This window comes from Sinohyriopsis cumingii, chromosome 14 (assembly GCF_028554795.1).
Source record: "Sinohyriopsis cumingii isolate HCF-2022 chromosome 14, ASM2855479v2, whole genome shotgun sequence".
In the NCBI taxonomy this organism is placed as follows: Eukaryota; Metazoa; Mollusca; class Bivalvia; order Unionida; family Unionidae; genus Sinohyriopsis; species Sinohyriopsis cumingii.
Window position 1 is genome coordinate 125,243,573 of NC_142974.1, and position 14,498 is coordinate 125,258,070.

General features: G+C 35.6%; 1 protein-coding gene across 2 annotated transcripts in view; it reads right to left on the minus strand.

Moving 5' to 3' along the window:
- LOC149784778 (uncharacterized) overlaps positions 1 to 14,498 on the minus strand; it is a 44,557-nt gene that overhangs the window by 13,908 nt on the left and 16,151 nt on the right. For both annotated transcript variants that reach the window (XM_089932794.1, XM_089932793.1), the window contains exons 5-7: positions 9,414 to 9,564; positions 4,899 to 5,036; positions 2,814 to 2,949 (exon numbers count right to left, since the gene is read on the minus strand). In XM_089932794.1, coding sequence (XP_089788920.1) covers positions 2,814 to 2,949; positions 4,899 to 5,036; positions 9,414 to 9,564 — 425 coding nt within the window. The remainder of the gene's footprint in view (positions 1 to 2,813; positions 2,950 to 4,898; positions 5,037 to 9,413; positions 9,565 to 14,498) is intronic.

A 14,498-nucleotide genomic window follows, 5' to 3' on the forward strand; every position in this document is an offset into this window, starting at 1 on the left:
TGTACCTTATATAAAATTCTGTAATTGGTACAGCTATGGTGTTTGACATTGGAGAGTCTGAAACTAACTTGGGACTTAGTTCACCAAAATGACAAATGCTAAATAAAAGCCAAAACACCCTTAAACAGAAGAAGGGTTACATAGTACAAAGTTTATTTACATCAATAATCTTCTGTTAAATCTGTCACTGCCATACAATCATAACTGTTGTTATTGTTGTAGCGTTTAATGCCATTTATCAGCACACGATAGGACATACATGCCCGTCAGTATTAATGGAGAAGGAAGAACCGGGGAAAACCCCAGAAAGAACCACTGACCCACGAGAAGCTACTGGCAAGCTTTCTCACATACCCACATTAGCCGAATCCGAGACTTGAACCCACGCAGACAGAGGTGAGATGGCAGTGATCCATAACAGAGAGCGCTTTAGACCACTCGAGGCCCCCTATCATAACTGTAATTAACTTTTAAATATGACACTGTCATACACTTAAAAAACATAATTAACTGTTTAATCTGATACCGGCATACACTCACAGCTGTAACAAACAGCCATTAGGCCAAGAATGCATTTAATATGGTGTAGGAATACACAGAGGCCATCAGACCAAGAATACATTTGATATGGTGTAGGAATACACAGAGGCCATCAGAACAATAATGCATTTAATATGGTGTAGGAATAGAGAAGTCATCAGACCAAGAATGCATTTAATATGGTGTAGGAATACACAGAGGCAATCAGTCCAAGAATGCATTTGAAATGGTGTAGGAATACGTAGAGGCAATCAGTCTAAGAATGCATCTGAAATGGTGTAGGAATACGTAGAGGCCATTGGACCAAGAATGCATTTGATATGGTGTAGGAATATACAGAGGTCATCAGACCAAGAATAGAGAGGCCATCAGATCAAGAATGCATTTGATATGGTGTAGGAATACATAGAGGCCATCAGAACAAGAATGCATTTGAAATGGTGTAGGAATACATAGAGGCCATCAGACCAAGAATAAATTTGATATGGTGTAGGAATACACAGAGGCCATCAGACCAAGAATGCATTTGAAATGGTGTAGGAATACATAGAGGCCATCAGATCAAGAATGCATTTGATATGGTGTAGGAATACATAGAGGCCATCAGACCAAGAATGCATTTAATATGGTGTAAGAATACATAGAGCCATCAGACCAAGAATAAATTTGATATGGTGTAGGAATACATAGAGGCCATCAGAACAAGAATAAATTTGATATAGTGTAGGAATACATAGAGGCCATCAGAACAAGAATGCATTCATAAGCCATATCAAATAAGTTCTTTTCTTGACTCAGAACAAAACATGCATGTGGTTTTGTATTTATTACATGTCCCATCTTTTACCCTTTCTAAATTTTTATATCTTTGCTGTAAGAATGCAATAAAAAATGAACATGGATTTATAAAAATGGTCTAAAAATATCTATGCAAGGACATCAAAGAATGAACCAAAATAGTTTTAAGCTGGGTGTATGATACAGAAATATGGACTGAACAGATTTATCAAATGCCAGATCAAGCATTTAAGACTAAATGGGTATGTAATAAAGGATTCCTAAGAGCACATTTCTGTAAATTATACATATAGCCAAGGAAAACCTCATTATCTGACCAAACAACTCAGTTCATGAATTATGTGTGATTGTTTATCACTAAGCATATGGCTCATAAAATACTAACTTTCATGAAAACAGAAAATTTCTAGAGTTTTCCCTGGCCTGTGGAAGCCCTGAATGTAAACATCCATTTACTCTCAATCCATATTGTTACCTCCATGAATATTCTCATTGTAATTTTTTATTCCCCAATTGTATTAGTAAATGGGAAAACAACCATTACAGCATAGGCACAACTCTCATGTTGCACTCAAATTTTAATCTTCAGATATTGGCAATGGTGGTACAGCCATTCATAGGCATGAAATAGTCAGCCAATGGTAGTACAGCGATTCATAGTCATGTATATAGTCAGCCAATGGTAGTACGGCAATTCATAGGCATGTATATAATCAGTCAATGGTAGTACAGCAATTCATAGGCATGTATATAATCAACCAATGGTAGTACTGCTATTCTTAGGCATGTATATAGTCAGCCAGTGGTAGTATAGCAATTCAGGGGCCCCGAGTGGCCGAGTGGTCTAAAGCGTTCTCCGTTATGGATCACTGCCATCTCACCGCTGTCTGCGTGTGTTCGAGTCTCGGATTCGGCTAATGTGGGTATGTGAGAAAGCTTGCCAGTAGCTTCTCATGGGTCGGTGGTTCTTTCCCGGGTTCTTCCTCCACCATTAATACTGGCCGCCATGTATAGCCAATCGCGTGCTGAAAAATGGCGTTAAACCCAACAACAACAACAACAACAACAGTATAGCAATTCATGGGCATGTATATAATCAGCCAATGGTAATTCATACTTAAAAAGAACAGTTATTGACAGAATACATCACAAAAAACACAAGCAAAGCATGTGTCCATGAGAATTGACTGCTAACATGAATATGCTGTAAGTAAAACCAATATGGGACTGCTCTTGTCTGTTTGCTGGTCTTTCTTCACACTAGAAAATATTAACTAAAAATTAAATACCATCAAAAAATTTCTGCTATGGATAATTTTTTTATGTCTAGCTCTTTTACTGCTTTCTGCATGATGCAGGGTTTCAGTGTGTCATCAATAAATACCCTTCAGGTTCACAAATATTCGCTGAGAGTTCCTTTACCAACTGTTGTTAGCAAATAAAAATCTGTAACGTTTTCATTCTATTATACCCACCTTCTGAAATTATTTCCATTTCTATTACCACTTTATTTCCCTCCAGTTTGAAGAGGTACAAAGCAGGTGCAAATCCCATCTCAGCTACATCTATCCAGGCTCTGATCTCTTCCTTCCTGAACACTGAGATCATTATCTGAAATGTATAAAAAATGTCTTGCCAAACTACTTTAGGTTAAATTCTCCAGCAACAAATTATATACCAAGATAAAAGCATAACATTGTCATGGGTCTATCTGAATGAACAATAAGAATTATTTAGCCAAGAAGTACACCAGAATCTAGAACAAGAGGAAAATGTGTCAGCATATCTGTCTGATATCATACAAATAAGCTCTGACCATTCCCAGTATTTCATCTGTCATGCATGTGTGAACAAACCAGCAACAAGTCAGCATGACATGTTCTACTGCACGCTGTCCAAACATAATCAATTTAAAGGTTGTCAAAACTAAGGGTTGAGGACTGTTACAGTCTCGCTACTAGATAACTGAACAACCCAAATTCTGCTTAACCTCAAAAAATATTATCAGATACAATAAAAAACCAAAGCAATCATTTGAACCAGATAATTATTCATGTTTAAAAGCTGACGTTAGATAAATATTTTTAAAACATCAATGTGACATGGGTGTTTTCCAAATGCCAACCTGACATAACTTGATGATCTGGAAGGACTGAGGTAAGACAACTGTTTTACATAGTTCTGGGCTACAGATAACATTCTTACCCTGTACATAAAAAATGGTTCTGTGCAGGAATGCAGCTTAAACATATAATTTATAGAGTCAATATTTCTAAAACAACATTTGCCAAAGAAACAATAAAACTACTACTACTACTAATAATAATAACAGCTGAAATACTAACCAGGAGATCAAATCTGAAACAAACACTGCTCAAGAATTTTTACTCCAAACAGCAAATGCTCATGTATTTACATTAACACTGAATTCCTCTGTGTAATTATGTCAAAACAACTACATGCTGCATCCATTTCCAAAAGAAATCATCCTTTTCTCACTATTCTAAAACATAAACATACAAATCTGATATACTATAATAATACATACGAAACATACCATATCTCAATAATAAAAAATAGCATGTATCAAAATGCGATTTTAGTTTTCAGTTTTGTGGGTTTAATTTCCAATTTTTCAGCACATTATTGGCTATACATGGTAGCCAGAATCTTTCATAAAGGAAAAATCCAGGAAAACCCTGGGAAGAACCACCAACTCATGGGAAGCTACTGGCAATGTTTCTCACATACCCATGATGGCCGAGATGAGAATCAAACCCACAAAGAAAGAGGTGAGATGTCAGTGATCTGTAAAGGTAAGCACCTTGGTCCTCTTGGCACCCAGGGCCTTACAATTTATTTTGGAAATGAACTAAAATCTGCTAGGCCTCATTACCTATCACAGCTTCCATGGGACCTCAACATGGAAGTCAACCCAGGCCTCATTACCCATAATAGCTTCCATGGGACCTCAACACGGAAGTCAACCCAGGCCTCATTACCTATAATAGCTTCCATGGGACCTCAACATGGAAGTCAACCCAGGCCTCATTACCTATAACAGCTTCCATGGAACCTCAACACAGAAGCCAACCCAGGCCTCATTACCTATCATAGCTTTCAGGGGACCTCAACATGACATTCAATCCAGGCCTTGGTACCTGATAGCTTTTAGGGGACCCCAAAATGGAACTAAATCCAGGCCTCAGTACCAGTCAGAGCTTTCAGGGTACCTCAACATAGAACTCAATCCAGGCCTCAGTATCTGTCATAGCTTTCAAGCAACCGTAAAACAGAATTCAATCCAGACCTTGATACCTGACATAGCTTTCATGGGACCTCAACATGGCATTCAATACAGCATACAGTAAATTAATTCATTTTCCTGAGTTTAAAATTGTGTGGATTTTGTCGGTATTTAAATTTGTGAATTGGAAAAAGAATCTTAACATTGCTTCTGCAAAAACTAAAACATAAATATAATATTCTTCCTCAAACATAAATAATTCTTCACAATGATCATTAGTGAAAGTGTCATCTACTCTAGTTCACCAACTTACAGTTTTTTGAGCACTTTCCATTCCTGTCTTCTTGTCTTTAATGACAACAATATCTCCTGCCATTGTACCTGACCCCAACACCTTCTTGGTTTTCTCAAACTCGTAGTCTTCTCTGTACATACCTCTATATGGACGGACCTGACAAAAATAACCATTTTAGTTTATTTCAATAGGAAGATTTTTTAATGTATATAATTCGACAGAATTTTTTCTATATTACCACGTCATGAATAAAGCCAAATGTGAATCCTTTCTTGTATTACCACATTATGAATGCAGTACAAGAGAATCATTTTCTGTATTATCCCAGTGTAAATACAGTACACAATATTCCATTCTTGTATTCCCACCATCTAAATACAGTACAAAAGAATATCTTCTTGTATTACCACAGTATGAATAGTGTAAAAGAAAGTCCCTTTCTGTATTACCATTACCATAGTATGACTACAGAACAAAAGAATCACTTTTTTACAATGTGCCTTTAATTTAGCTAGAAAGTGATAAATTGTAACAGATGGACAGACAGGCATACAAACACCAAAGTGATCACTTTCTGTAATACGAAGGTATGAAAACAGTCCTAAAGAATCTTTCTGTTTTATCACAGTATGAATACAGTACAAGAGAATCCCCTTTCATAATTATAGCTATATTAATACAGTACATGAGAATCACTTTTTTACAACCTGCCTCTTATTTAGGTAGTAAGTGATTAATGTAATTGATAGACAGACATGCATACAAATACAAAGTGATCCCTATGTCAATGTTTGAGGTAAGCATAAAACAGCGTATCTATTTTAGACGTGCCCTATATACTCATGTATAATCTGAATAACTTAGGAAAAAATAAAGCCCTGGAAGATGGGCCAATGTCTAAACTTAACAGTTTTTAATTCTTTTTGTTGACTACTGTAATGGCTGTAAATCTTGGGACATGAAAAAAATTATTTCCATGTCCCAAGCCATACGCATGTAAAATAAAATCATTTTCGGCATCCCGACCCTTATTTAACTGTTATAAAATACTATGATTGATTTCGTTATTATTTTTGCATGTGCATATTTTCTGATTTCTCCAACACAAAATTAAACAAAAGTAAATGCAGACATCATAATTCGCAGGCTGGTTACGTTTACCCAGGAGACCAGGCTGAACTATAATGTACAGTACTTACACAGTGCAAAGCATGCTTACCGTCACTCAAATCCTTATATATTCCCAAACATATTAGATGCTGATTTTGCATATTCATTGTTTCGACCAAATTGCATTCTTCCATATAACATTTCAGCAAGTCCTCAACAGCTGTTTCATTTACATTGAATCTCGCACTCACAAAGTACTCATTTTTAATGACACAAGCGATGCTACAGAGGTAATATCTATGAAAAGGTACACACATTTAATTGTACAAGGCACATAACTAGCATAATTTACATGTTCATGAAGAGTGTTAATAATAAAGGCTAAAATTCTCATTACAATCAACTAAGATCATCGTCAATCTACTTTAGTTTTGTGTTTTGGCTGAACAACATCATTTTAACTTTCCACACAATGGAAAGCTTGATGTTTCGGCGTCTCCTTTGTTGATAGTTAACCTGATTTGTCTTTTGTTTTCAGACAGGAATACAGGCCAGTTAATCATTAAAACCCTGAAACTGGCTTGTGTTAAGAGGGAATATTTACCGGCATCTATACCAGTACAATGACGTGTAATTGCCTTTCATTCCATAATGTCAGCACGATTACCCAAGTTTTATAAAACGAGATGTAAGGCACACCTGTAAACTTTTCAAAATCCAAATAGGGAGACTGAATAAAAAAGTACAGAAACTGGGACATAAAATCAGGAGGTTTTTCCTGACATTTTCAAAGCCTTGGTTTCACTAAATACTGATTGACCTTCCAGGTCCAAAATGCATGAAATTTGCAAATAACACAGTTTCTCCCTGTGACATGCCTTATTTTCCCCCAGGGCGTGCCCTATTTTCATATTCTGGTTAGCTGTGGCCAAAGTGCACAAAAGCAGTCTTAAATAAACAAGCAAGAAAGCCAGCACAATTAATTAGAAGTTAATCCTGCTTATCAGTGCAACTATTTTGTGAAAACGACTGGCCCTCCATCATAATTCAAGCAACAGCAACTGATTGGCAAATAAAAGATTCCCAATTTTGTAGATCAAAAGGTACTTAAAGAGGCAGCCTCATGGTACATACATGTGGCAACTATTTTCCCCTCGTTGTATATCCAAGCTGATTTCCTTATTGTCAACTTGTAAGGCATTTAGTATTGTTTACTATAAACACATGTAGTCTGAGTTATATATTTTCATTCATTCCTTTTAATTTAACAATGGTAATTAATGTTCGTATATATGGTATAAAAATGCCAGGTGTTCACTAGTGTAAGTTTCTTTGGTGGGAATGGCGCTATAGCATATGGAGTTACAGCATTCATAGTGATCATTCCTGGGATTGAAATTAATTGTCGACAATTTTATTGTTTTTGTTTATTTTTTGTTCTGGTTTATTTTCTGATTTTTGTTTTCTTATAAATAGTTAAAAATAAATCATAAATTTACATGAAGAATGTTTAAACTTAACATTCCATTTATAGAAGAATCAAATTCTTTCTAATAAAGTAATAATCAGCTGGCTTATTAAAGTTACATGTGTTAATTGCTATGTCTAAGTCACAAGTGATGTGTTAATTGCTATGTCTAAGTAACAAGTGATGTGTTAATTGATATGTCTAAATAATCAGCTGGCTTATTAAAGTTACATGTGTTAATTGCTATGTCTAAATTACAAGTGATGTGTTAATTGCTATATCTAAGTTACAAGTGATGTGTTAATTGCTATGTCTACGTTACACGTGATGTGTTAATTGCTATGTCTAAGTTACAAGTGATGTGTTAATTGCTATGTCTAAGTTACAAGTGATGTGTTAATTGCTATGTCTAAGTTACAATGATGTGTTAATTGCTATGTCTAAGTTACAAGTGATGTGTTAATTGCTATGTCTAAGTTACAAGTGATGTGTTAATTGCTATATCTAAGTTACAAGTGATGTGTTAATTGCTATGTCTACGTTACACGTGATGTGTTAATTGCTATGTCTAAGTTACAAGTGATGTGTTAATTGCTATGTCTAAGTTACAAGTGATGTGTTAATTGCTATGTCTAAGTTACAATGATGTGTTAATTGCTATGTCTACGTTACACGTGATGTGTTAATTGCTATGTCTAAGTTACACGTGATGTGTTAATTGCTATGTCTAAGTTACAAGTGATGTGTTAATTGCTATGTCTAAGTTACAAGTGATGTGTTAATTGCTATGTCTAAGTTACAAGTGATGTGTTAATTGCTATGTCTAAGTTACAAGTGATGTGTTAATTGCTATGTCTAAGTTACAATGATGTGTTAATTGCTATGTCGGAGAAGATAAATATTCAACTTATTGATATGAGAAGGGCACATAATTTTACTAGCTCATTTCAAGTGACTAGCTTTATGTCATATGCCACTTCCATTTTATTTTCAGCAAGTTACACTTTTCTGACAGTTCACTCTGACATAAGTATCCAAATATCAATTATGGGATGGGTAAATACCAGAGGAAATTCAAGTCATTGTTAAATTACACAGTCTTGAACAGGCATGTGCAACTTCCAGGGTATGAGCCAGATAAGTAATTTTTCAAGCAACACCCTATGATGTAAATCAAACCAAGTCTCTGGCCACATGTAGCCCACAGGCTATTCATTGTGCATGTCTGGTCTAGAATTAATGTTACTATGTAAAACCATTTTTCTTATTTCAGTCACAGCGACCTTGACCTTTTTGAATCAAATCTCCATAGGTCTCTTTCATATATAAAGTGTAAACAATCCAGGCCTTTTGAATAAAATCTCCATAGGTCTCTTTCATGAACAAAGTGTAAACAATCCAGGCCACAGTATATAGCATAGAAAAAAAGATTTTGTGTAAAAAAGCATTTTTTTCCAGTCACAATAACCATGACCTTTGACCCAATATCAATAGGGCTTTCCCTTCCTCCTAAACTGCAAGTCATCCACAACATTTAGCTAAGGTCTGATGTATTGAACAAAAGTGATAAATAGTGCAGAAATCAGTATTTTTTTTCTTCAGTCAGTTATCTTATCCTTGGGCCCCTTGACCTTTTGATTCTAAAGTCAATATATTTCTTCCTTACCCCAATTGGAAGCCATACACAAAGTTTCAAAATGGCAGATGGTGTAGAACCAAAGTTATTGTGAAGAAAAAAAACCCAAGGTAACATAGTGACACATGAACTGATGAACACAGATTGATGGACAATTCATAACCTTTTGATGGACATATGAACACTTATTCTATCTTAACAAGCAGCATTAAATGGAAATGAGTACTAAGTTAATCTAAATTTGTGGCAGACATCTTTAAATGGAAACTGATCACCATTATATGTGAATAAAACCAACGCAACTTTCATGTTTCCTTACCTGTGTTTTGTCCAGGACAACACCAGATGGTGGTTTCTGGGTTTTTAAGTAATCAATGAACTCAAAACAAGACTCCATCTTCATTTTAACATCATTATCAGTCCTGGGTTCAGCAATCATATTGGCATTAGAGGCATCCCAGTATATCTTGCTGAAATAGTAATGTAACAATACTCGATTCAAATAGTTTTATTACAAAGCAACAATAAGATGTGTCATACCATTTCATACTTTAGATGTGTCATACCATTTCATATGTTAAATGTTTCATATCATTTCATACATTAAATGTGTTTTGCCATTTCATACTTTAAATGTTTCATACCATTTCATACTTTAAATGTGACTTACCATTTCAAGCTTTAAATGCATCTTACCAATTCATACTTTAAATGTGTCTTACCATTTCATACTTTAAATGTGTCATACCATTTCATACTTTAAATGTTTCATACCATTTCAGACTTTAATGTCTTACCATTTCATACTTTAAATGTGTCATACCATTTCATACTTTAGATGTGTCATACCATTTCATAATTTAAATGTGTCATACCACTTCATACTTTAGATGTGTCATACCATTCATACTTTAGATGTATCATACCATTTGATACTTTAAATGTGTCATACCATTTCATACTTTCATTATCTCTAATGTCAGATGTTTTTGTTATGCACAAGTTTCAGCAGGGAAATATTATGATACATTTGGCCTGTTCGTCCATTTTCCCACAAGTACTTACCTCATATGTATGTATGTATGTATGTATGTATGTATGTATGTATGTATGTATTATCATTTTAAAGTACCTCAGTCAGTACAGAAGCAACTATATGGTACCAGCTAAAAGTGAAGTAAAAAAAAATTAAAACTGCTAAATTCAGTTACATCATCACAGTTTCTTCATCAAGTTCACATCAGAATACTTTTTTCTCACAAGGTGGAAGTCAACACATTTGACAAAAATATGTTCCACTGTCGATCGAGCTCAAATTGCCCGCATATCAGAATCATATGGTTGCTTCCACTCTTTTCCATATCACTGTTGGTGATAGGTCGGCACTGCCCTATTTATTTTCCAGCTCTCTCTCTCTTGACCGCTCAGGCGGCCTAAGTGGTTGGAGCATTCACTTCATATGCAGGAGGTCGCGGGTTCGAAACCCGGCCAAGTCATACCAAAGACTTATAAAATGGTACTAACAGCTGACTTGCTTGGCTCTCAGCATTAAGAGGTTAGTGTTAGGACTGGTTGGCCTGGTGTCAGGATAATGTGACTGGGTGGGACATGCTACATGTGTTAGACATCACTATAAACAGCCACACTGCAGACAACATAGTGATACGACTGAAAACCTGTTAAAGTTATGTTAAAAATCCAAATCACACACACACAAACAAGTGTGAAAAACATGCTGATCTATATAATATTTTCAAGTCAAAGCAAGGAAACCTTAATTTAGAAACAGTTGAAAGCAGGGCAGCTTTGGCTGCTTTATCTACTCTTTCTTTACCCTTTATGCCAATGTGAATCAGCAGCCACCAGTAGTGAATACTTTTTCCAGATTGACTAAGCAAATCATGCCTCAGTAATGTCTGGGATATATTTGGTGTATCAGATTTAAGGTTTTCGCAAAGCTTTCAGTGTAGAATGAGAATCTGAAAAGATGATGAAATTTATTTATTGAGGTTTCAAAGACCCGAGTATGGCTGTAATTTTTGTGGTAAAAGCTGAACCTTTGTCCAGTAAGAAGCTTGAGATGGTGCTTTAAGGTTTTGTTATGGCAACTTTAACCATGTCTCCATCTTTCACATTCTCAATATACAGGGATTCTGATAGGAGGCTCTGATTTCATTGATTTTTTGCACAGATAAAGTAAAAGATTTTGATGATTTCTGAATTGGCAAATATTAAATATTACTTTCAGGGTGTTGAAAACCAAGGCGTTTTTGAACATATAATTGAACATTATTTCCAACACTGATTTTTGCTGCTTCTAAGTGGGGCCCTAAGGTAGAATGATGCTTGGTTTCTGAGATTTGGTATTTGGGCCTAAATACCACATCATATGGGGATTACACAGATTAGAGGGGATTACACAAATTGGAGGGCCCTAAAGACCATGCCACATGGGGATTAGAGAGGCCTAAAGACCACATCATATGAGGATAAGATGGTCCACACAGGCACACAAAAAGCTCGGTCCAAGAACCAAATAAAATCTGATGAATTTAAAATGAATAATCACTAACACAAAACAAAACTTAATGAAATAATCTATGAAACAGGGTTATTACACTGCAACAGTTACTACTTTAAATACAAGAAACAAATACAAAACCAATACAGAAACAAATAAATGTCATATGAAAGGGAAATGATATTTAAAAAGAATGTCATTGTAACCCAGATGTTAACCATTGCCCTTTAGCTTCTGTACTGTCTTCTCCAGCTGCAACTCCATTACTTTCTCTTCTGAGATTCTGCCAGGATTTTATTTAATAGGGGTGGGGGTACCCACTTTTTATGAACATGGGGGGGGGGGGGTAGAACAAAAAGGAGGGAGCAAAGGAAATGGCCCTAGTTAACTACATATCTAACACAAGAATAATATCCATCTATCTTTCTTTCAGCTACATTATGGTCGAGTCCGATTTAATTCAAAATCTTTAAAAGATGTTGCCTCTAGTTGTATACACATTAATCTGCTAATTTTTCTAAGTTTAATCTGTTCCTTACCAGTGTATGAATATTGTTCTGTGTTGAGATGCCCCTGTAAAGGGGCATACACCTAGCTAGCTTAGCCGGCTGTAACAAGTTTGGAAACTGTTTCTTTTGTTTATTATGTACATTTTTTCACTGCTCATGGGTAATGTCTTTTTGATACTTCAGCTCCAAAATAAGATTTTTCACTAACATAAAGTTGGGCAAAAAGTTGACATACATTTGCAGTGTAACATATTTTCAAGCTTTCAAAATGACATCAGTTCCAGTTCTGATTACATGCGTGACCCACTCAGTTCAAAGCTCAATTTCAGTAGGGCTGCATCAGCTAAAGATCTTACTTTTAACACTTGTCTAGCTCCAATAATTTGATGCAATTCATAGTTTTAAAATAAACTGTCATCACTATCATAAGCCATTTGGCCTATTTACCAAACTGAATCATCTAATATGAACCGTGCTAAGATTTGGCTTTAAGACTGTCTAGGTGGCACATATTTTAAACATGCATTTGTAAAACTGTTTCGATGCATGGTTCGAACTACGACAGCATGTCTTGTCCAGGAATCAATATGACAATTAAGCTTAGTGAAGGGAAAGAGTGTTAATGACATCATGTAAATGGGAGCAACGAAAATTTAAGACTTCTTCCAGACTTTTTAGTCATTTTTAAATTTTTCAAGACTATTTCAAGGCCAGGAAAAACTATTTTCAAATTTAAGACTTTCCAAAATTCAGGAACCCTGTAAGGTTTACAAGCTGATTAGTAAACAACTGAGCCACAGTGGTGATAAAGTGGTCCAGAACCCCCATTCCATATACTATTAATATGTGAGCTACAGCCAAGTGTAGATCTTCAAATCCTCTCCCCAGTCAGTTGTTACAACAACTCTGTAGTCTGCAGCTTTTTAATATCTGTCCCTATGGTATCTCATATTTAGAAGTAATGTTAGCTTATGGTTGAAAATAAAATCTGGTCAACTCCATGAAAGAAATAAGACGAACATTAAGATAGAACTTTTAGTTTTTTTATGAAGCTGATGTAACCAACAGAAGTATATGTTGTTGCTGTTGTAGGGTTTAATGCCGTTTTTCAGCACAAGATAGGCTATACATTGTGGGTTGCATAAATGGTGGAGGAAGAATAATGGAAAACCCCATAAAGAACCACCGACCCATGAGAAGCTACTCGTAAGCTTTCTCACATACCCACACTGGCTGAATGCGAGACTCGAACCCATGCAGAGGTGAGATGGCAGTAATACACAACAGCGAGTGCTTTAGACCACTCGGCCACTCCAGGCCCCCAACAGAAGTATATAGAAACAGTTCTGATTTTAAAAATTTTAACAAATTTTCTGACACCATATCTGTAGCTGACATTCAACAGTAGGCTTACTCTTTCATCTATAGCCAATCAAAAATTCATCAATGTTTAATGAGCACTTAGGTTCTGGATTAAAGTACGCTGCATAGTTGCTCAGTGGCTAGCATGATAGATTTGCAACCAAATGGATAAACGTTCATTCTGTACCATCAGATCAGATCAGCCCAGGTCGACCAGCAAGCTTCCTCAGTCAAGGCACTTTACTCCAAATTCCCTTGGCACTGAATAGCCTAACTGTGTTGCTGTGCCATAAAACACTAACAAAATTGACTGGCACAGCTCTCAGACCTACTTAACATCCCAAACCCCCGTTTTTACATCTATATCCATTTTTGGCTTAAAACAAGCACATTCCTGTCAACAAATTTAAAATTACAAGTACCCATTCCTGAAAACATATTCTGATACAGAACTTCACCAAAAACGTATTATTTCTGCCTGACCACCAAGAACCTGCAGATAAAAAATCAGCTTCAAAGGAGAAACTTAAACATGGTATGAAAACATAAGGACCATCAAGAAAAGGGAGATATTATTGCAGTGTTCATTGTGCCGATCTGAGTTTTCTTGCGTTCATTAAAGTGCCGACCATGTTTTGATATCTGACTAGCAGAAGCATTTGTTGTATTGTTGTACTTAATTAAATGCTGCCTCATTTGTATTATCATGTTAATTACGTCTTTGAATCAAATAAAGAAGGTGGAATAAGAAAAGTAAAAAATCATACAAATCCTAGATGCTTAAGATCTAGTGATCCAGGTCTTAGTTCAAGTGAACTCATTTCAGTTAATCAATTGAACACTGTTATAAATGTTACTGTGTACATAATCTAATTCAACTCCCTTAAACTAACCCTACTCAATCATAGCTGTAATGAAAGATAGCAAGGCAACCAAGCAAACGAATACTTTGTAAAATAAAGAGCTTTGTTTCACAGATATGTACCATTGGGAGGAAAACAAGTTTCAGGGA